The sequence below is a fragment of the Eubalaena glacialis genome, chromosome 1, assembly GCF_028564815.1.
Source record: "Eubalaena glacialis isolate mEubGla1 chromosome 1, mEubGla1.1.hap2.+ XY, whole genome shotgun sequence".
In the NCBI taxonomy this organism is placed as follows: domain Eukaryota; kingdom Metazoa; phylum Chordata; class Mammalia; order Artiodactyla; family Balaenidae; genus Eubalaena; species Eubalaena glacialis.
This window is the reverse complement of record NC_083716.1, coordinates 211201192-211225977: the sequence shown is the minus strand read 5'-3', so window position 1 is coordinate 211225977 and position 24786 is coordinate 211201192. Positions and strand designations below refer to the sequence as shown.

The 24786-nt window shown below is 37.8% G+C and overlaps 1 protein-coding gene across 1 annotated transcript; it reads right to left on the bottom strand.

The window, feature by feature from the left end:
• Positions 1 to 1048: 1048 nt before the first annotated feature.
• CPO (carboxypeptidase O) lies at positions 1049 to 24786 on the bottom strand. The gene is given in 9 exon segments (XM_061191091.1): positions 1049 to 1311; positions 2140 to 2224; positions 7906 to 8108; positions 9293 to 9383; positions 10527 to 10637; positions 14122 to 14151; positions 14153 to 14236; positions 16358 to 16457; positions 24671 to 24786. Coding segments are annotated over 9 exon segments (1083 nt in total).

Sequence of the window (24786 nt, the reverse complement as noted above, 5' to 3'; positions counted from 1 at the left end):
GCAATAAAAGGGTTACAAACAAGAAGTGTATTGTGACTGTGACCAACAAGGAAATTCGGAAACGGGTGACGGAACACCCAAGGATACCCTGTCAGCTGGTCACAGCGACAACATTTGTTCAAAGCCTGACAAGTGCTTAGCATCATTTCAAGGTGTCACATAGAGATACATAGGAAATGACAGTCATAGATGCTACCTGAAGAGCACGTAAAGTGTAATAGACAATATGGCACAATTAAACATCTGTGTACCCAGAAACATACAATTTGGCCCTTGCTTACATCTCTACTTACTCTTTATTTCTCTCATAGCCCCTGTCACAAGATGCAATGTTTAGTTTATATATTTGTGTTCTTGATTATTATGGCTCCCCAGAGGTGGATTTGTCTGGTATGCAACAGTGTCCGTTCCAATCAATCTCACCCACTGGAACAGAAATTCCAGGGGAACAGGGACCATGTCTACCTTATTCACCATTGTAACCCCAGAGCCTAGCAAAATGTACCTTGTAGATTCTCAAAAAAATTTTTTTAAATAAATAAGTAAAACATTAAATAAATAAATAAAACCAGCAACAGCTATATAGAGAGATTATATAACTTTATCTTCTGAATGCCACTACTAACGCGATTACACAAAATTAAGAGTGAACTTGGGTCACAGGCATGAGCAAAATTTTCAAAGAATTTAGATGGGAAAAAACTTTCTAGACTCTGGGGCAGCTGCCCTGGAACAAACCACAGATATATAAGTGAACACAGCCAAGGTCAGCAGAACTTCCTAGCTGACCTATAGATTTGTGAGTCACTGAATTGTAGAGTGGTTTGGTTTGTGGCATTATTGTACCAATAACTAACTAGTATTAAAGTCTACTAAAGTAATAACAATTAATTATGAGCAGAACAAATATTAAAATGTAAAGATGATTCATCTTTTTTGAAATAGAAAGTATTTCTAGTTAAATTATTTGGTTCCTCCATAGCCTCAAACACCTCTCATGCAGCCATATCCATGTCACTGGGGCTGAGCAGGCCTAGGTAGGATGCACCTACAGAAGAAAGATGAAGGACATCAGCAAGCTCAGCACCACAGCAGTAGATGTCACCTTTCCAGCACCGTTTGAATACCAGTATTTCTCATACACATCATCCAGGACTGAAAGCACAGCCTCCATGGTTTCCTCGCAGGTGGCCTGAATCTGAGTTTCTGGCAGGACAAACCCATATGTACCATTGTCCCTCAGCTCAAATGCGTATGAGAAGGGGATCCCAATGTCCCAAGCCCAGTCTCATGAAGACCCTGAAGTGGCATCTACAAATGAAAACATGGAGGAAGAGTTAGAAGTTGTTCTGAGAAAGGACAGATTTCTACAGCCATTTCAGGGACTAAAGTTCAACCCAGCAAAATAAGTCAACTCTTTCATATTAGGATCTATGAATAGCTGCCTTCTCTCTCTCCTTGATATTTTCAGCTTCTGTCTCCCCTCACCATCCCCACTATACCTGGCATTATGCCTGGCACATCCATCCCCACAATGCCTGGCATCATGCCTGGCACATAGCAGAGGTTTGGTTAAAGTTTCTCAGCTGAATCAAAGACAAGACAATCTGATATTGGCAGGTAAGATTCAACTGACATGTAAAGGAACAGAAACAAAATGACCAATAGGAAAGATATTAGGAAAATATCATCTCGGTTGTCCTTCAGTGGGTGGAGGAGGTGGTGCTTGGGGATGGGGAAAGCAATGCACTCTCCTTTCAACTAAATCCTTTTTTAAACTCCAGGCCCCACCTGTTTTGCCTGATGGTCCTCTGGGAACTGAATCAACCGACCAAGGGTCACTGGAAAATATCTTTCCTGTTAACTCCTGTGCCTTCTCCCTGCCAGTTCTTTTTAAGTGAAGCCAGAGGGAGTACTGGTCTGAGCCAGTGTATTAATTTTTGCTTTTAGCTCACCCCTTATCCCTAGAGAGCACAATTCTGGATTTGTACAGACTCCCTTTTATCCCTGGTCATTTTGATTTGTACAACTTCCTGTTGATCCGAGGAACTCTTCTATCCTGTCCACTCCAGTCTCCAAAGTCCACTGAATTCTTTTGTGCTTTAGATGCTATTGAAGAGGTGAAAAAAAGATACTTACATAAAATATCTGCACTAGATCCAACTCTATAATTGGTTCCATGCTTTGCTTTCAATGCATTTGCTGCCTTCTGTCCAACTTGGATCTGTAGGTGGGAAATGCAGAGACAGATATCTGGTGTTAAAAATAAATCCAACAATTCAGAGCATTTGCTATTTTGTCCAAATCCATCCTCAGAGTTCCAGACCATCTTTCTAACTTCCCATTGAACATCTATACCTGGGTAGTCTTCTGATACTTCAGACTCAACATACTCAGATCCAATTTTATCATCTCCCCCACTAAATAAGGCTGTTTTGATTTTCATAGTTCTGGCCTATCATGTGCCCCCAACATGTAAATTCCTACAATCATCTTTGACTCTTCTCTCAAACAGTTACCAAGTTGCATTTCTAATGCCATCACCCTATTTCAGTCTTATTAACTCTGAAATGGACTGCTCTCATCTTCTAATAAGTTTTCCTTCCTCTTGACAATCCTTAATCCCAATTGATCTCCCTGACTTCCAGGTGAACATTTGTAGAGCAAGACAATGATAATGATCCTGCTGAAAACCTTCAATAACTCTCAGTTACCCAATGCATTTGTATAAACTTCTCAGTCTACTATTTGAGATCCTCTACAATAGGGATCTAACCCACATTTCCAACACCATATTCTCTAGATCCCACCCTAGATTACAGTCAAACTCAAGTTCTCCCACAGTTGCTCAGACGTGCCCCATGTTCCTCAGCCTCTCTGCCTTTTCTCAGGACATTTCCTCTACCTGGGATGCCTTACCTCTTCTCTGTTGAAATTCTATGCAACTTCAAAGAACCTTCTCAAATGCTAAGTTCTCCATAGGCATTTCTTGAGCACCCCAAGTGGATTCTCTCTCCCCACTTTTTTTCTCCCATAGCCCTTTGCTCATGCTTCTCTTATTACTTCCCTCTTATTTTTCCTTAAAGGTATTTGATACTTATCTCTCATAGGCTCATAGATTTTCAGAGCAGAAAATGACACACTTCCCTCTATCTACCCCCATGTCACCTTACTGAATTGGAAATCCCTCAGAACTAGATAATTTCTAAGGTCTCAGCCTTGCTCTCTTCAGACCCTTTCCTGAGATCAGAGTCACTAAGTGAGGTCCAAGTATATTGGCAATATTTATTGACTGTCTGATAAATCTCCTTGCGTACCCTTTTGATAGTCTAAGTATTCCCTACCCTAGATCCCCTAATGCTATATTCTATCCACCCGATGGTGTATCCCACTACTTCCCCTTGGGGTCTATACAAACACCACCAAAATCCCCTTGGCCACTCCCTGCCTGGATCCACCATTGCTTTACCCTTGAGGGCAGCCCGACTACACTTACAGGTGCATCAGCTCCCCTGACTTCTTCCCCTGACCAGTGACAGGTCAAGTTTTAGATGCTGTCTCTCTTTTCCTGGTCCTGTATTGTCTGACTGAATCCTAAGGTGTGACAAGGTGGTGTCTGGGTAGAGTGGGGATAGACACAGTGAAATTCAAAAAGGAAGACTAGGAGAGGTAATAAGTGGTTATGGGGTCCTGTGCAGCAGTAGGACTTTGCACTTTCTGTGTGTGTGCTAAGATTCAACATTAAACATATTTGTAAGCTTTTTGCAGCCTCTTCACTCACTACTAAGAGTTTTACCTTCTCCTTCTCTTCCTGAAAAGAGATTCTGTGTCTGCCCTAGTTGCTGGGCTTGTGTTGTCCAGAACTGAGATGATGGGCAGAAAGGGCTAAAGAAGTACAAGGAATAAAGCTGGTTTTAATCATTTACACAGGGAAGAGGTACAAGAGCTGTTTGTAGAAAGAAAGGGAAATTATAAGAAGGAAAGGAGAGTCAGAAAGGGGATTCCTAGAGAGAGAAATTCCAGTAAGGAAATAAGAATGAAGAGTGGAGAGAAAGGATTCAGGGTAGCTGCTGTGTGTGAGTGAAATTAAGAGCATGAAGCCTAGAGAAAGAGTTGCTAAGAAATAGTAAGTACATCCTTTTTGAAGTTCTTTGAGAGTCTCTAGTAGAGATATGAATTGCTTTTAATTATTTTTAATTCCCATGTGTTTCTGTGTTTCTTTGAATGAAACTCCATGCTAACTGGTCTTAACTGTAATTCGGGTTACATGGAGCAGCTTCAGGCTACATTTTCTATTCAAATGGTTTCTTGCATTCTTTTTTCTTTCCTGCAGCTCACCCCAGATCATGATTCTTCTTCCCACTGCCAACCTTCACTTATTTTATCCTATATTGCTCCCTTTCCTCAAATCTTGGCTGTGGGGAGGGAAAGAGTCTCCCAGTTTCCTCTTCTTTATTGACAAAAGAACTTCTGATTTTTTTTTTTTTAATGATTCCACCAGCAATTACCATGGGCAAGTAGATAGGAGTAAGAAATATAACATATATGATAAGCACACAGTTGTGATCCTTAGCTTATGGGTTTGGTCCTTTCTGAGAAGATGAAATGAAGATTCCCCTAGACTCTGCCTTCTATCTCAAAGGGTCAAACTCCTGATTATTCTTCTCTCTCCTTTTGACACTATACTGCAAGGCCATAGAGAACCAGTTGCTCTGCTGTCCTGCTTCTCAGCCTAAAGGTTCTTTCTAGTCAAAATAATAAAAACCCTTTGCTAGTAGTGCATAATTTACATTGCTAAAGACCTCATGCCTGCTTAATAACTTCTTCACTGGGCCCAGAGAATTTCCTGTAGACATATATTCACAGGCAAGCACTCAAAAAGATTGATTAAGGCCCTGGCATGTGTGTGGGAGGATGGAGCTTGGAATGGGATACAGGGGTTGATATAGAAAGGGTTCCAATGGAAAGAATATCAGCGTTTGAAACATTAGATTTCTTATAGCTATTCTAATTTCCAGAGCAGTTTAGAATGAGGGTATATATAGTTCTGTTTCCCCTACTTAGTGATTGCCAAGTTGTCTATCATACACTATAATATTTATGAAGATTTCTACAAATTTTTGGTTTTGTAAATACATAGAGATTAATTACTAGTCTCTGGTGGTTGTAAATATACCAGAAATGGAAAACTCCTTGAACAGTTGGTGTGATTCTATCTTTGTGTACTCTATCAAAGCTTATCACTAAGAACCTAAAAACACTGCTAACTAGCTTTTATGAGTTTGATACATGGTGGCAACATTTTCAGTCTTTTTATGGAAAAGTCTTAGTGATGAATGTTATGCTAACTCTTCAACACCTAAGGCTGTAAGAGATACAGAATTGAATCAATCTTTCTCAATTCAATTTTCCAGTCTCTACATAGAGTATTGAGGATGGCCAGTAATTCCCATCTTAGAATTCCACCTTCTGGTAGCGGCAATGTCAGTGCCCTCTCTGTGGCCAGAGGGCTCTAATGAGACAGCCAATCAGCAGCCCAAGACCCGGTGACATTTGAATACAAACCTTGCAAAAATGGAGATGTAGTAACTGTTTTCCTGAACCAAAAAAGGAAATGAAATTCTCTAGAAAAATACTGGAGTATATGGACCTCTTTTTTCTGCTGGTAGAAGGCCTGTCGCATCAAATATCTATAATGGCCTGACTTAGGTGGTTCATTTGTATTTGTCACAGAATCCTTTAAGCAGAAAGTAAACATTTATGGCAAATATCACAGGAATTGGGAAGTAAGGAGGGTTCTGGGCTTCTTGACTAAAATCTCTGTTTCTGTACATTTCTTTACTGAAGAAATAGAACTTCTGGGCACAGAAATGAGGAGGATATAGGACACAGTGGACTGGGCATCTAAGTCGATGACAGCTTCCAGAAGTTGCAAACCCTTCCTGAGCGCAGAGAGGCAGTGTTCTGTGGTCAGATGAATGTGGCCTCTGGAGTCCAAAGACACGAGTTCCAAGCCCAGACTCCCAACATTTACTGTCTACAGGGACTTTAGAAATATAATTAACTCAAGTTCTTAATTTCTACATCTCCAAAATGAGCTTATTATATTGTCATGAGTATCAGATGAAGTAATGGCCATAAAATCTCTTTGTAATTTTTAAAGTTATAGGTAAATGTTATCTCCACCTCTTGCAAAATGATCACATAGTACAAATGTCCGAAAACAATTGCAGGAAAGATATTGGGGTACTGACAGATATTTTTGACTGCTGGGGGAAAAGGCTGCCTTCAGCAAAGGTCTATAGTGGTTTTTCTTTTAGTGCCCAGACCTGTGTTTTATGGGTGATGTTCCAGTGAGAAAGGGACAAGAGGAATGACAGAGCCAATGGGCCACCAGCCTTCTGTGATCTTAAGAACAGAGCAAGATTAACCCCTATCCAGCCCAGCGTTTATTGATAATGAGGAGCTTGTTTTAAAAACATTTTTTAAAGATATGCAGAAAATAACAAGTGTTGGTGAGAATGTGGAGAAACTGGAACTCTTGTTCACTATTGGAAAGAATAGAAAATGGTGTACTTGCTGTAGAAAATAGTACGATGGTTCCTCAAAAAGTTGAAAATAGAATTACCATATGATTCAGCAATTCTACTTCTGAGTATGTACCCCAAAGAATTGAAAGTGGGATCTCAAGGTGATATTTGTACACCTATGTTCATAGCTGTATTATTTGCAATAGGCAAAAGGTGGAAACAGTTCAAATGACCATTGATGGATGAATGCATAAAGAAAATGTGGTATATACATAACAATGGAATATTATTCAGCCTTAAAAAAAAAAAAAGAGGAAATTCTGACACATGGTACAACAGGTATGAAGCTTGAAGACTTTCTGCTAAGTGAAATAAGCCCGTCACAAAAAGATAGATACTGTATGATTCCACTTATATGAGGTAACTAGAATAGACTCATAGAGACAGAAAGTAGAATGGTGGTTGCCAGGGACAAGGGGGAATGTGGATTTTTTGTTTAATGGGTAGAGACATTTCAATGATGCATGATGAAAGTTTTGGAGATTGGTTGCACAATAATGTGAATATACTTAACACTACTGTACTGTCCACTTAAAAATGGTTAAGACAGTACATTTTATGTTATGTATATTTTACCACAATTAAAAACTGAAAAAATAACTTTTAAGAAAAGATAACAAATAACTACAACAATTCTAAATTGACCCTTTCTTTGACTTAGGTCTATTGTTCTCAGGTTCACAAAAAGGCAAAGAGCCCAGTCCTTTTCAACAATTCTGCCCGCCAGGGCTTGGGTAAACACAGCTTCAGAGAAGGACCCCGATAAGACAAAGCAGACTTTCCCGGCCCGGGCTTGAATTTCACTGGCACTTCCCCTTACAAATATTCCTAGGCAAATACTAGAGGCAGAGTTTAGAAGAAAATAAAGCATTGTGTTTAGCAGAGAAGAGAGCAGATATTATTTAGCCATGTTATTTTAGATATGCCATATTCCACTAACAGCTGGGAAGTTCTTTAAAGCACGGTTCAAAAGCTATAATTGCTGAACGGAGCTTCAAGAGAATTTACAGAAATGAAAGCTCATTCCTGCAGATTATTAACATAATCATCTCATTTATATTATACACGAATACCTAAGATGTCTCCCAACTTGACACTTTTTGAAATAGGTAGTTAATTAATGCAGGTAAAGCAGCATTTAACCTGAAGCCTTCCCAGCAGGCGTCTGGCAAGGTGTGAAAAGCAGGAGAAAGGAAATAAGGACAAGCAAAGGGAACAAAAGCGGGGCTGGAGCCAAAACCCTAGAAATGGAAATCAGGAAAAGGAAGGCAGGGTCGTGCTGAGGCTTCTCAAGGCTCTGGCACAATGGTCTTACCAGTTCTTCGTGGTTACTTGATTTATTTTTGGTGTAGCCATAAGGCACGAGGATGAGCTGCCCGTAAGAGTGCATGGTCAGGAAGCAGGCAGTGTTCTCCTTCTTGCTCTCGATAAAGCTGGAAACAACTTTAGTCTCTGGTTCAGACATGGGTCCTGTCCCACAGAATGTTAAATCTTGGCAGTTGTGAGATGCACCGATACCTGAAATATACAGGAAACCCCAAGGAAGGCATCACGATCTCCGTTTAGCACTGACCAGGGTCAAGGAGTCAGCCTTGCTCAGAGCATCTGTGGGTGGAATTAAGGCTTGCCTTTGCTTGTCTAATTTTGTCCTGCTAAAATAAGTCATTCAAGGAGGAACTCAGAAAGGCAGGAGGACTGACGTGCAGATTTAGAAACAGTCCCCTGCTTACGTGGCCCGGGAAGGAAGATGCAAAATGGAATGGCATTTTCAGTAATCTTCCACTTAAACCTTTGGTGGACCCTGAAACAAATGCTTGGGAACCGGTTCTTGGGTTCCAGGGTCAGACTCTGTTATAGTCTTGTTGCCCTAAGTATATCTCTTGCTGTCTTACTGGCTTGAGTCTCATTAGAGCTATTTTGCAAGGACAAAAAAAAAAAAAAAAGCTATTTTGTAGTGTGTCCTTCTCACCAGTAATAATAAGGACCATCAACAGAGCACCTTTTACATGCAGGGCACTGTGCTAAGCCCCTCCTGTGTGGCATCTTATTGAATCTCCACAACAACCTACTGAAAAGACGGTATTACTCTGAGCCACGTTTTAAAAATAAGAGAAAACTAAAGCCTAGAGATGAAGCAATTTTTGCAAGACCACAGAGCCACCAAGTCTGAATGTTAACCTTTCCCATCTGGTTTTTAACCAGACTGCTCTTAACCATCCCTACCTCTATTTGCTTCCAATCCATTGGACTTGTTGAGATTCAGAAACATGAAACTGCCTTAAGGAGAAGAAAATGTTTGCCTTGTTTACTTCTGCCCTCCTGCTGTAAAATAATTTGCAAGGATACTTCTCTGATTTTTCTTTATAACAATTCGTATATTTTAAAACAAAGTGATGGATTTCAAAAATATTCACACTGGTCTAGGTCTTCTTTGCCCTTGTTTAGCCAGTCTCACTTGAAAAGAGTCCTGCATTTCAGTGTTGCAGTTCTTACTGTATAGATAATATCATCTCTGTAGAAGGAGTGACACTGACCAGGAAGTCCAGAAAGCTGTACAAAATTAGATGTTTATTTCAAAAGGTATATATATATAAACAGTACTAATTCTAGTAATTCACCTCTTTTCTGGCTTCTCTGTTCCATTTTTTGTTTTTTGTTTTTTGTCATTATTCATCAATTCATCTGCGAAGCATGTACTTAACTACACCAGGATGCATCGATATTTCTATTGAGATCTGTCCCAAAATACATGCCATTATTATGGAATGAATGGGATTTCCTCCAAAGCCAATCCTGTAACAGAGGAACATAGGGAAGTTGCCATTCTAAGGTCTCATAAATCACGGTGTTAATGAGGATGGGTGGTCCTCGAACATGAAAAATGGTTCCTTAGGATTGTCTGGAAGAATTGCCTCAACATTATGAAGCTTGTGCATATAATTTGTAGTCCCCCAGATGGGCTAGCAACCCCCAATAACAGGAACATCTGTACAACCCAAAGCGTACATACGTGTAAACCATCAAATTGGAGGGGTAGTTTGGCCTTTCCCTCACGAGCAGATTAACAGTGCCTGGTGGACATGATCTGCTTAATCAGGAAAAGCTTCAGCGAGTCATTATTTTAGGTTCAAGTGATAAAGGACGAAAGGGAAATGGCTTGGCAGATGGGAAAAGGCTGTTCCAGGTGCATCAGAGATGGTCTCTGCACATTTCTGGAGGCAGAAGAGTGATGAGTAGAGATAGGGATGAAGACCTGTGTCGCCAGACAAGCTGGGAGGGAAGGGCTTGATTCACATACCGGGCCAGAAAGGCTGTTACAGAGAAAGGGGTCCCACGAAGGGCTGGGGGAGGCAGGGGGAGGGGGAGGAATTCATCGTCTCTGGAAACAGAGGCTCTTAATTATGGAGTGGTACGATTTAGAAACATTTTTAAAGAGGAAGTTGTCACTAAATAAAAATCTTTATGAGATGTTTCCCCTCCTCAACCCCCTCCATATGCATGACCACCATGAAAAATGAACGTTGGGTTAGTATTTATAGATCATTTGTGCCCTTCATGCTTCTAGAACTGACATAAGGATACAGGGTAGTATAGGAATTTTATACCAGCATAATCCTAGTCATGTGGCAGGCAATCCACAAATTTTAAGGAGATGGTGTTAGAGAGACATTGAGTCTGGCTGAAAAACTGGGAATATGTCAAAAACAACCAAACACACAACATGCTCTGGACTGCAAAAAAGGCCTTCAGCCTCCTCAATCCTAAACTTGACTTAGGTTGTTGACTTAAAAATGTTGATTTTTATCCCAAATGAGGTTTCTTCCTTTACACGACTACAAAACATTTTTATAGCTGCAGTGACTGAGGTCAGAAAAATGAACCCGAGTCAAGATCTAGTTCATGAACCCATCCCAGGACCAAACTCGATGTACTCACAGTTGTCCAAGTATAGATGTAACCATCTATGTTAAGAACTGGAAGCACATAGAAGTCCAGGTTTTTAAGGAGACTTCTTATCCTTGAGTTGTCTTTATAGTTCTGTAGAATCTGGATATTTAATAGAGAAACATTTGGAATGATCCTGGGAAGAGGTCTTTTGTCTCTTAATTTTCTAACAATTTCAACTTAATCATAAGTGGTGACTGAACATCCAACCTTTGCCATCCAATCCTGCCTCAATCGTCCCGTTCGTTATGGTGGTCTTTCTGAAACTTCACCATGCATCAGAATCACCTGGAGGACTTTTTTTTTTTTTTTTTTTAATTTATTTTTGGCTGCGTTGGGTCTTCGTTGCTGCGCTAGGGTTTTCTCTAGTTGCGGCGAGCGGGGGCCACTCTTCCTTGTGGTGCGTGGGCTTCTCATTGCGGTGGCTTTTCTTGCTGGAGGACTTCTTAAATTACAGCCTGCCCACCTTCCATCTCCACCCCCAGCCTCAATTCAGTAGGTATGAGGTGGTGATGTGGAAACCCAGAATTTGCATTTCTTCCAAGTTCCCAGTTACGTTGATGCTATGGGTCTAGGAACCACACTTTGAGAACTATAATTTGTGGGTTGAATTATGTTTGGGTTTCTGAAAAGACTGACACAAAAAGTATCTTATATTAATTTTAAAGTTTTCTTATTCCCTCAAAGGAGGGATATAGGTAATATGCAAGAATTCACGGTGCTAGGTAGTTTCCATGTGTTAATCTCTTAATCCACACAACAGTGTGGTCTTCGTGACCGCGTTGAAGTAGTCATTTCATACACCTCTTGCAGGTAAAAAACTAGGGGTCCTAGTGATAGAAATTTTGCACAAGACTATTAGAAAGAGACAGCAATAATCTCCTAAGAGATTAATAAGAGACAGCGTAATCTCCTGCAATACTTATTACATTCATTACATTCCTCTTTCCTTAGAGACTCCTGCAGTCCCAGCTGACCCAATCTTCTTTCTCCTCTCCCCATTTGTTGTTCTTGTATATCAGGTCAGCCTCACTCAAGAAAGAAAGATTCCCTCCTCTTTCAGAGGTGGGGTAGGTAGGAATTAACCTGGCAATTATGGATTCTCTTTGGTCGAGAAGAAGCTGTGAACATGCCCATGTTTGTAACAGTCACATCTTGTTTTGGTTTGTAAATGGCCTGGACTCATGCTATTCATTGAAAGCTCTTGGGAGCTGGGCTGATGAAGGCTCTCCCTCTATATCTATGAGAAACTTACGAATTGAAATAAATACGGGCTGGATTCATCATATTCAAGGAAGTTTTCCCTTTTAGCCTCACCCATTTTCAAAGCTCCTGGCGTAATTCCTAATCTACCCTTTACCTTAATTCTCTCTTGTAATTATCCCTTTTATTTATGAGTCTATGTATATGACCATATGTTTATCTTTATTGCCTCCTCATTACGTGCCAATTCTATTCTTTAAAATATGTCCTAGGCAAAGGATGTTTAGAGGTCTTTTTGGCTGACTCAGCTCAGAGTTTGACGGCCTATGGAAAAATCAGGTTGGTAGGTGGCCCACACTTAACATATCAACCAGTTACCCACTCGGCTCGGGGTAAATTCTATTTCAGATCCAAGAGATTTTTTTGTAGTTGTAAGTAATTCTTGAATTTGGGGATGTGCTTTGTAAATTAACATGTCTACAGCGAACAAAGTAATGCTAGTTCTTAATGCCAAACTACTTTGGCAGTGGTTCTTGAAGAGTAGTCCTGGACCAGCGATATCAATACCACCTGGGAACTTGTTAGAAATGCACTGTTTTTCTGTAACTTGAGTGTGCATCAGAATGACCTGGAGGAGGGCTTGTTAAAACACAGATTGCTGGGCCCACCCACAGAGTTGCTGATTCAGTAGATCTGTAGTTAGACCCCCAAGAATGTGCATTTCTAACAAGTTCCCAGGAGATGTTGATGCTGCTGGTGGAGGGACCACCCTTTGAAAACCACTGGTTAGGTGCAGTTGTTGTCAACCCTGCCTACACAGTAGGATCACCTAGGGAGCTTTCAAAAGGTGTCTGGGCCCCATCCTGGAGCAATTAGCTCAGAATCTCTGTGGATGGGGCCCAGGCATCAGTATTAAGCAGCCAGGATTGAAAAATCACTGGTCTAAAACTGAGAGCCAAGAAGGCCTGGCCCTGTGGAAAAGTGGTTATTCAGTCTCAAACACCTTTCATCGTATCACATGTTAAAAGGGAGAGAGCCTGGAGATTGGGTTATCCCTCTGGCTATGCTACGGTCTGGCTGTGCGACCTCATACAAGTCACTTCACTTCTCTGGGTCTTTGTTTCCTCATAAAATGAAGGAACCAAAAATAAAGGTTGTCCATGATGTTCAAACATTTTTATGGGAAAAAAAATGTGTTAGGGCTTCCCTGGTGGCGCAGTGGTTGAGAATCTGCCTGCCAATGCAGGGGACACAGGTTCGAGCCCTGGTCTGGGAAGATCCCACATGCCGCGGAGCAACTGGGCCCGTGAGCCACAACTACTGAGCCTGCGCATCTGGAGCCTGTGCTCCGCAACAAGAGAGGCCGCGACAGTGAGAGGCCTGCGCACCGCGATGAAGAGTGGCTCCTGCTCGCAGAAACTAGAGAAAGCCCTCGCACAGAAACAAAGACCCAACACAGCCAAAAAAAATAATAATAATAATAATAAAAATAAATAAATAAAATTTATATTAAAAAAAAAGAACTCCAAAGCACATGATCAGCCTGTTTGTAAATATTTCTGTTGATCAGGATGCACTAAAAAAAAAAAAAAAAAAAAAAAAAATGTGTTAAAAAAGAAAATTTTGTATAAACTCAAAATACATATGAAAAGTGAACTGGGGGTTTCTCCCTTACGCAGCCCCCCACCCCGTCCCCCTTCCGTTGTGGGAACACCGGAGGCACCCAGGCCTTCACAGAGCACAAGCTGGAAACCTCTCAGCCAGAACGTCTAAGGTCCTTTCCAGCCACCCTCCACAATTCTAAGTTCCTCAGTCTTAGCGGGGACGAGGGAGGCCAAGCGTGAAGAAAACTAAGGGATAAGTTCTTACTTCTGGGACTTTATTTTTAAGTCCTACCCCCGTGGTCTCACCCAACCATTCCAAATTCTCTTTACTCTAGAACATGATTCCACCCCCATGATTAAGATGTAAGCATTTACAAGTATTTAATTTTTAAAAAATTTTTATTGGAGTATAATTGATTTACAATGTTGTGTTAGTTTCAGGTGCACAGCAAAGTGAATCTGTTATATAAATACATATGGATATATGTATTTGGACTCTTTTTTAGATTCTTTTCCCATATAGGTCATTACAGAGTACTGAGTAGAGTTCCCTGTGCTATACAGTAGGTCCTTATTAGTTATCAATTTTATACATAGTAGTGTGCATGTGTCGATCTCAATCTTCCAATTTATCCCTCCCCACCAAGTTTTGAATTTTAAAATCAAGACTTTGGAAAAGCCAAGTCTCTCTGTCTTGCCTCTTTTAACCTTGTCTATATTTCTGACTAGAGCCCCTGGATAGTAAATAAATATCCTTGAACGGGACTCTAATTCTCAGCCTTCTCACTCACCTTCAAATAATACATGGGCCCGGCTCTCATAGATCATTCCTAGGAAATGCTATGTCACCACTTCCGTGTACTTCTCCCTTATCTCACTCATCCACTGATAGATCTGAAACAGCCAGGGAGGACTGAGGTTATCAATAAGAAGATCCTTTGCTTGCCTCTAAATTAAGATAATTGTTTCTTTCATCAAGATACTGAACTCTGAACTCTTCGCTCTTTATTAGCACACAAACTAGAAGACTAAACTAATGAATTATGACCACCCCTCCTCTCATATTCTTTAAAGATCTACTCTGCCACCCAGGCTTAGGATACCCTGTTGAACTTTACAAATAAATGATTGAGAATTATCAATTTCAACAATCCAGTATAACGCTTCTGAAACATTGTACAATCACACAGCCTTCAAATGGCCATCAGACTTCCGGACTTCGCAGTGGCACTCAATCATGCCAGAAATTTCAGGTCCAGCTTATTTTGTGGGATCTTCTTTAGTCTTTATGAATCCCCAAAATATCTTTTGCTAATGTCCATGGATCCAAAATTAGAGAAGAACCTGTGTATGCCCTTCACAGAACATGACAGCGAAATTTCTCAATCAAGACCAAGTTAATAACTTGGGGTTCTTTAAGGGAGAAAGAAATAAGGAATTCACAAACATAAGACATATTAAGACGTCATTGGCATGTGACATGATACCTCCCACACTCAATTTCTGTATAGTGGAAACACCTGAATGACAAGAGTTCCGGTAAATAATAATAATTAATTTGGCATAACAACTATTCTATTTGAAAATTTCTGTGTCTCAACTGACATTCATCTTAGCATGGAATATCTACAGATAAAATACATTATTATAACAGTAATAATACTTAAGTGGGGGAAGAGACTAACAACTCCTCACATGAGTACTGTGTATTCTTCTATGATGGGACTGGATCAGATGCAGGTGACCTGAGTCTTGGGAGACATACAAATAGCAGCGTATCACAGCAGCAGCTATCATTTATTTATTGCTTAATCAGTAGAAGTGTAGTTTATTTCATTTACTCTCAAACAAAACTGCAGGATAGGTACTGCTATTCCTTTTTCATGTATAAGGAAACTGAGGAACAAAGAGGTTAACTGTGTTGGTCAAGGTCACAGAGCAAGTGGCCAAGCCAGGTGTGACTCATCTCTGATACCAGCACATATACTTCTCATGGGTCTTACTGGATCTTGTTAAAAAAAAAAAATCTAAGAAACTTCAGTACTTTGGGGTGATTGTTACAGAAGAAAATGTAAATTCTTTTTTTTTCTTAAGTATTGAATTTTGTTACAATATTGCTTCTGTTTTATGTTTTTTTTTTTGTTTTTTGGCCCTGAGGCATGTGGGATCTTAGCTCCCTGCCCAGGGATCAAACCCAGACCCCCTGCATTGGAAGGAGAAGTCTTAACCACTAGACTGCCAGGGAAGTCCTGAAAATGTAAATTCTTTCTTGTACTTTTTGAAAAAAATTCTGGAAAATATTAATATATTTCCCAATACTGAGGAAATAAATGGTAAAGCCTGGTTGGAGGGCAACTTGTGCATTTATGTCAAAAATTTTAATGTGCATATTATTTAACCCAGTAATTCTATTTTTAGAAATTTATACTCCAAAAGAAGTTTTACATAACATCACACACACACTACATATATACGTATATACTTTTTACGGTATCCAGTTTTAGAAACCACTAAACTTATCTTAGTAGCAATACAAATATTTCTTTGAAAAAAAAGTTTTCCCCTTTTGAGAGCTGTTGCCTGTGTTCCCTGCATCCTACTGAAAATACCACACTTTTGGCTAAATAAGATTCAATCAGAAGGCTTCACCACCCGTGTCTCACATCCATATACGCATTGGCCCTGCCCAGCTTAAACCAGCTGAAGACTTGATTAACAAGAGTAACGTTTAATTTTGATCCACATTTACACTAACAAAACTGGTTGGGGTGTTCTTTTCTTCTTTTTTCTTTTTGTTGTTTTGCCTTTTTATTTCATATCACTAGGATCTGTATCTTTAATGGTCATGGTCAGGGGGTGATGTTTGGGAATCCCTTGACCTCAGTGCACAGGCAAACCTCAACCACCCATTTTGAGGCTCTCTAGTCTATGGATATTAACAGTGAACTATCTCTCGCCCATCCTAAAGTAGGTTGTGACCACCACCAACACTCCCACCAACGTGTCCATGCTCACCTCCCCCATGGGGTGGTATCTGTTATAGGAATATGTCTCCAGGATCCTCCATGGACTCACTACCTTATCCACAGCTTCTTATCTCTGTTGTGCTACAGATCTGCAAAGGGAAGAAATACAGACAAAAAGCGATGAAGAAACCAGGATAACATGAGGGTTGGAAGGTTGATGAAACAGGTAGTAGAAAGCAGTGTGCACAGCATTTTGAGGACAAAAGTCAGTGTTGGAGTCTTGCCTCTGCAGCTTACTAATTGTGAGACCTTGGGTACCATGGAGTCCCTCTGAACTGCAGTTTCATTATCTGCAGGTTGAGGACAGCCATTCCCACTTTGCAGGGAGCCTTGGATAATTCAGCAAGATGTTGTAGATAAACACACTTTTAAATTTGTGTAAGAAAGAATAGCTAAGATTTATGGAACTGAAACTTACTGCGAGATACTCTCTGGGTTAAGCAATTTAAATCTCACTTACTTCTCTCAAAAACTTTAAGATATTCTTATTATCCCCATTTCAGAGAGGAAGAAATTGAGTCACAGGGAAAGTATTATTAGAATTTAAACCCTGACAGCCTGACTGAAAAGCCTGAAATATTAACCACAATACTGTAAATAATTGGAAGAATCTTCATGCAACAGTTTATTTTTTTTAAAATAAACTTAATTTTTTAGAGAAGTTTTAGATTCACAGCAAAATTGGATGAAAAATACTGAGAGTTCCCATATACCTGCTGTCCACCCCCCACCCACCCCCACGCACACAACCTCCCCCAATATCAACATCCCACACCAGAGTGGTACATTTTTTATAATAAACGAACCTACATTGACACATCATTATTTCCCAAAATCCATAGTTTACATGAGGGTTCACTGTTGGTGTTATACTTTCTATGGATTTGAACAAATATACAGTGATGTGTATCCACCATTATAGTATCATACAGAAGAGTTTCACTGCCTGCCCTAAAAATCTTCTGTGGTCTGGCAATCACTGATCTTTTCATTAGTTTTGCCTTTTACAGAATGTCGTATAGTTGGAATCATACAGTATGCAGCCTTTTCAGATTGGCTTCCTTCACTTAGTAATATGCATTTAACTTTCCTCTGTGTCTTTTTAATGACTTGATAGCTCATTTCTTTTTAACGCTGTATAATATTCCATTGCCTGGATTACCACAGTTTATTTATCCATTCACCTACTGAAGGACATTTTGGTTGCTTCCAAGTTTTGGCAATTATGAATAAAGCTGCTATAAACACCTGTGTGCAGCGTTTTGTGGACATGAGTTTTCAATTTATTTGGGTCATACCAAGGAGCATGACTGCTAGACCATATGGCAAGAGTATGTTTAATTTTGTAAGAAACTACCAAACTGTCTTCCAAAGTGACTGTGTCATTTTGCATTTCCTCCAGCAATGTTTCCTATGCTTATTTTCCATTTGCATATCTTCTTTGGTGAGGTGTCTGTTCATGTCCTTTGTCCATTTTTAAAATCAGGTTGCCTCTTTTCTTATTGCTGAGCTTTAAGAGTTCTTTGTATGTTTTGGATAACTGTCCTTTATCAGATGTATCTTTAGCAAATATTTTCTTTCACTTTGTAGCTCATCTTCTCCTTCTCTTGACATTGGCTTTTGAAGGAAGGAAGTCTTTAATTTTAATAAAGTATAAGTTATCTGTTATTTACTTCATGGATCACGCCTTTGGTGATGTATTTAAAAAGTCATCATTATTCCCAAGGTTATCTAGGTTTTCTCCTAAGTTATCCTCATTTCACATTTAGTTCTAAAATCCATTTTGACTTAATTTTTTGTGAAGTATGTAGGTCTGTGTCTAGATTCACTTTTTGTGTTTGTGGATGTCCAGTTGTTCCAGGACCATTTATTGTGTTTTGTCAAATGTTTTTGTCTGCATTTATTGATATGATCATGTGATTTTTTATTTTTAGCCTATTGATGTAATGGATTATGTTAATTGATTATCAAATGTTAAACTAGCCTTGCATGTATATCTGGGATAAATCTCCGTCAGTGGACATGGTGTATAATTTTTTATACTTTTTTTGATTCAATTTGTTAATATTTTGTTGTGGATTTTTACATCTATGTTCATGAGAGATATTGGTCTATAATTTTTTATTCCTTGTAATGTCTTTGCCTGGTTTTGGTATTTGGGTAATGCTGGCCTCAAAGAATGAATGAAAAAGTATTCCTTCTGCTTCTATCTTTTGGAAGAGATTGTAGAGAATCAGTATAACTTTTTCTTTAAATGTTTCATAAAATTCACCAGTGAAACCCTCTGGGCTTGGTGCTTTCTGTTTTGGAGGGTTATTAATTATTGATTCAATTTCTATAATACATATTGGCCTATTTAGATTACTATTTATGGTCTATATTTTGACAACCCATTTAATAAAGCTATTCAATGCCTCGCCTTTATGCCAGATATTGTGCCAGCACAATCATGCACATTATATGATTTATTCGCATTACAACCCTGTGAAATGTTATTGTCCATGTTTTACAAATAAGGAAACTGAGGCCAAGGGAAATTAAGTAACTTGCAAACAGTCACAGAGCTAGTAAGTCATACAACTAGTCCTCTATCTAAGCCACACAAATGTTTGATAAATGTTCTAATTCTCTCGCTAAAAGACTTTACCTAAGCAAAAAGTAGGGTTATATTTTCATTATGAAAGCATACCAACTGATCATTCATTTACCCAATAAATATATTTGAAGTGATTTCTGTGTTAATAGCACTAGGATGTGAGATTTTGGAGAAGCTGAGGTGTAAACTTTTGGATAGTGACAAGGAAACATGTTAGAGATCTAATTAGCTAATGTTTCAATGACTTTCATCTATTTTCCCACATTTTTCTCTCTGAACATTCTGGTATTATATTTACTCTTTCCCTAAACCTTCATTTTTTAATCTGTAAAATGGTAATAATAACACCTTACCAAAGAATTCTTATGAAGATTAAATAAGTTAATCTACGTTTAAAAACAAGCAAATTTCTGGAACCTAGTTAACCCTTAATAAATGTTAAAACACAGTAGTAGTTCAAAACAGAGCTAAGTAAAAACCCTATTTTGCTGCAATAACATTGAAAATAAAAATTACATGGAGAATAATTTAGCCATCTAACTGGTATTATCTTCAAACAATACCAAACTACAAAATATTTTGATAGAATTGAAACTCAAGTTCCATTCACATCTACATAACTCCAGTAACTGGATTGACTACATTTTAATTTTTTAATCTGTTCAATTAACACCATGTACCATAATCACCCACTCTAATAGAAATCAATTTCTCTACAAAATTCCATGACTTTAATTGCTACTAATATTAATAATAATAATCTGAATTTAGCAGAAGCTTTTTATCTTCAAAACTGTGAATGTTTTATTGTTAAATGAATTTTACTTTGTTTAGCTTGTCCAAGAAAAGCTCATGATATAGGATTGTATAGATAGTTAGTTAAAACAATGAAATGAATTTTAGAAGGAGATTACAAGAAACAAATGTCATTAAAATTGTAATAGTTGAGGAGCAATATGCTTTTCCATGTTATTCAGGGATTCGTTTCTAATGTTTATCATTTATTTGATTTCTTTTTAAGTAAGCTAGAGTGCTTCAGAATGAGAAATTTCAATATAAAAATATATACAGGTGTAATATGTTGAGGCTGATTATTTACAAAATATATTATCATTTTATAAGGAAAATACATACATCCCTTGGTGTGTTTAAAATTCAAAAAAATTCAATTTACACATAAATTTTCAGGAGTACATTTCGTGTGCTTATCAAATACTCAGCAAACATATACCTATTATAATAACACTAGTTAACCATTATTGGGCACTATATTCTAAGCACCAGTCAAAGCATTTGCATTGTTATCTTACTTAATTCATTCAACAACCCAATCGGCACTTGGTACTCTTTGCAAAAGTGATAACAGATAATAGTAGTAGTAATAGAACATAGATTTCTTTCTTACAGAGCTTGAAATCCACTTAAGGAAGTGAGACATAAACACATGAAAAGCAAAATAACTTCACCATCAAATAATAAAACGTGAGGTATGATAAGCTAGAGCCTGATTACCAATTAAACGGTGCACTAAATGTACTGAGGACAGGAGAGGGAGAATTTCAAACTGAAGTATAGCCAGTAATAATAACAACCAACATTTTATAAGCAATTATACATGCCAGAACTGTTCTAAGGTATATATATATATCATATGATATATATATATATATTCCTACATATAATTCTAACAACAATCCTTAAGGTAAAAACTATTATCCCAGGGTGTTGGTTTTTTTTTTTTTTCTGAAGATTTTGTTACAGAGGCTAAATTATACTTTTACTATACTCTAGAAAATAAGCATAAAATATTTATTAGCCTATTTTTATAAATTGTCTATCTCTATTTGGACTGCATAGAAAGCAAAATAAGTATCAGCATTATAAATTCATCGGGAAATAGTTTCAGTGCTTTTTCAGAATGGAGAGAGGAGAGGAAATGATGCAAATGAGAAGAGTCTTTTCAGCCCTTCCTTCTTTCTCATTCCTCACACTGGCTGTCCTGCCAGGAAATAAGATCATTGGAGATGCTTTCACGCGGCATTGGGACCAGGGATGGTGGCTGCTCAGAGCGACGCGGTTCCTTTCTTCACATAGTTCAGCAAATGTTCAGGTCTTTTCTTTATCACCGTCATCTACTCAGTGCCGTAGGAAAGTGACTACACTAAAAAGCAGTCCTGGCAGCTGGTGGATTCCTGTTTCAATTGGGCTGGTATTCCCAGGCAATTTCACAATATGGAAGGGAATAAATTAAAGGTAACTGGGCACCATCAAGCACCAACATTTGGCTTTCCCCCAGCTAATGTCTGCAAAATGTGTATGATGCCTCCTAAGTCCAGCACGGAATGACTGGGTCCATATAATATGCAAAAAAAAAAGTGAACCGTATGGGATTTGAGTGAAAACCCTGATATCATTTTAACATGAAATTAAACACAATACTTAAACCTCAAAACCCCAAATACTTAGTTCAAACAACGTTTAAACCGTAAACCTAGAAAAGGCTGTTCCCTGTTTCTAGGCAATTACTTGGGTGATGCATAATACATGTAGAGAAGGAAGGAAAAACCTGGCTAATCCCTCAAATTACCACCAGTCTCATCTTACTGACTAAATGAAAAGATTATTGTACTCTGTGTATTCTTTTTGAATAGGAATTCATAAAATGTTTAACAGAGAAAATGATGCTTTGGTGGTACATTATTAATAAATACTGTACATCAAAGATTGCCTGATGAAATTTTGACTGGAATGTAAAAAGAGGCAAAAAGACCTAATGAATATTGAGGCAAATTTTGAATTTTAAATACTTAGGAAACAGTTACATGAATATTTCATGATAGTAATGTATTTTCAAAGTTTTTTTTTTCCTTCTTACAAAATTAACATATGCTTATAAGTGGAAATTTTAGGAAGTATAGAGAGGAGAAAAATTAAAAAGAGAAGGAAGGAATAATCCTCCACAATCCCACCTCCCTGAGTTAACCACTGTTGATATTTTGGCATATTTCCTTTCAGTCTGTTATCTGTGCATATTTTTTTCATAAACACAGTGCAGATTATACCTATATATAATTTTGTATTCCCTCCTTTTTTATTATATATTCTACCAGAGACATTTTCTCAAACCAATAAAAACTCTTTATAAACATTATTTTTAATGACTGCATAATGTTTGACAGTAAGTATATATTTCATAGCATCATGCACTTAAATATTGTCATCTATGCTGGATGTTAAAGCCACTTCCCTTTTTGGTTTTATCCTATAGTAAATAATTCTGAAGTTAATGACTTTTTGCTCATTTCTGATTATTTCCTTGAGTTACATTCCAGGAATGGGACTAGTAGGTCAGAGAGCATGAACAATTTCAAGGCATTTGATTCATAGTGCTAGATCCCAAATGATTCTACAGATTTACAGATTTACACTTTTATTGGGAGTATGCAATATATATATAACAGGCCACCTCCCTAAATGATCAAGGGAGAGATTACAAAGCTTGTCATCCTTGTTAGATTTTCTGGACTAGTATTACACCACACATAGTAAATAAAGAGTATCAAAAATTGCAGCTAATCTATGTTTTGAGTTGGTAAGAGCCATATAAAAGTGGACATTATTTTACATCAGTAAATAATAATGAAAGTAGTCAATAAGGAGCAGGATTAGCAGATTTGAAATGTTTCCCTCAAGTGCAGTCATGAGCAGCTGTCCACCGGAAGCCATCTTGCCTGAGTCCCTCTGAGCCAAATCACTTCCATAATTTAACCTGGGCTTGGCCATCATTTTTTTTAAACAAAAGTTTTATGCATCTTCTTTGTAGAATATTTGTAAAATGAAGAATAGTTGAAGGAAAGGAAAAAAAAATATCAATCAAAGAGAACAATGTCCATTTTGGTACATATTTTTTCTTTTATTTTTTTAAGTATTTTGATACATTTTGTGTTCTGCATCTTTCTTTCAGCATAAAACATGTCTTTCCCCATGCTATTAAAATTTTCATAATTATTATTCTAATGGATAAATAATATCCCATTGTCATATGTCACATATTGACATTTGCATAACTTAATATGGGGCATTTAGGTTGTTTCCAAATATTATAATATTTAATATCATGTTTATCTTGTACATAAAGCTATATCCCAGTGCATACAATTCTTTCCATAGTTTGCTTTCTCAGTGTAAATTTCCAGAAACAGGGATACTAGGCCAAAGGATGTGTAAGTTTTAAGGCTTGTGATATTTTTAAGTAAGTTAATTTTTTTTTAAAATCAAAGCCCTGTGACCTACGTAGGTCTTTGGCATTGATCTATGAAGAATCTCAGAAGAGAAAATAAATGCAGTATCTATATGAAACCAAGTAAACTAATGGAAAATGTGAGATGGCGATGTCCAAACAACTTTAAGCATCACATAGATCCTGGACTCCCTTTATATATCTGAAATCAGACTGTCTGTGAAGCTAAGGGACAGGCTGAGGTCGCACAGTTAGTCTGGGGCAAAAATTGGAGTGGATTTCTCTGTTCCATGAGAGCAAGCTTGTTGCAAGATTCGTTTAACCATGAAACAAAAGAGGAAATATTGTTTATAAACACACATGCCTGATGAGATATACTAAATGTGCAGAATAATAAACTATGTATGAATAAAGGAAAATACACTTTATATGGAAACCACACACACACACACACACACACACAATGTTTAATATATATTATATATTCAAAGAAGTTATTCATTATGAATAGGGAAAGAACACAAAAAAGAGCAAATGACAGGAGCAACTTATAAACCAGTAAAATGAGTAATAAATAAGACAAAACACTTAACCTTATAAGAAATCAACAAAATGAAAAATAAGTCAACTGTAGGTATTTTTCACCTGTCAAATGGGCAAATGCTTAAAAAGTGCTTTCATACACTATTGTTGGAAGTGTAAACTGATGCAACTTTTCCAGAGGGCAATTTGGCAATGTGTAGCAAGATTCCTGAATTTTTCTAAGCTTCTAACCCAGTGCTTCCTCTTCTTATAACTTATATTAGGGAAATAATCAAAGATTTCCAATAATAAAAAAAAAATTGTCATGTAGCTGGATCCTCATCATGGTATCATGTGTAAAAATGACAGTAGAAATCAACTCTGCTTTATAGGGTAGCAATGATGGAATATTATTAGTGATTGCATTATGTTTTCAATAAATTATGAATGTCATAGGAAAATTTTTATAATACAACTTAACTGAAAAATTCTTGTAATAGTACTATATACATAATTAGCTAAGTAGCTATCTGTTCAAAAACATTAACAGTAATTATGTCTTAGTGAAATTGTTTGGTAGTTTTAAACATTTTAAACATTTTCTCAATAATTAGAATAGTGTGATTTACCAATTTAGAAACTATGTAAATGAGGGATATAGAATTTTCATTACAATTTTCTTTTTTCAATTACAAAACATGACATATTTATTGGTATTTATCATACGTTGTGCTAGGAAATCTTTTTTAGATATCTACTCATTTATTTAAAGATTATTAGAGTAATGTTCAATGATAAAACTTCAGTGATTATTATTCTTATCTCATGGCGGTGTGTATGGGTAGGAAGAGGGGAGAATCGAGCTGCACTGATCTTGAAAAGAAGCTTTCCACTTAGACAATCTAAATCATACCAGTCAGCCCCTCCTCCAGCTTCACACTCACCTATCATATCCCAGCTCCCCAGGAACCAGCATCCCCAGGAGGTACAAGTTTCCAAGCAGAGGCTTCGTTCTTCTGCAAAGAGAGCTAGAAAATCCTGTGCTTCTCCTGCAGGTCAT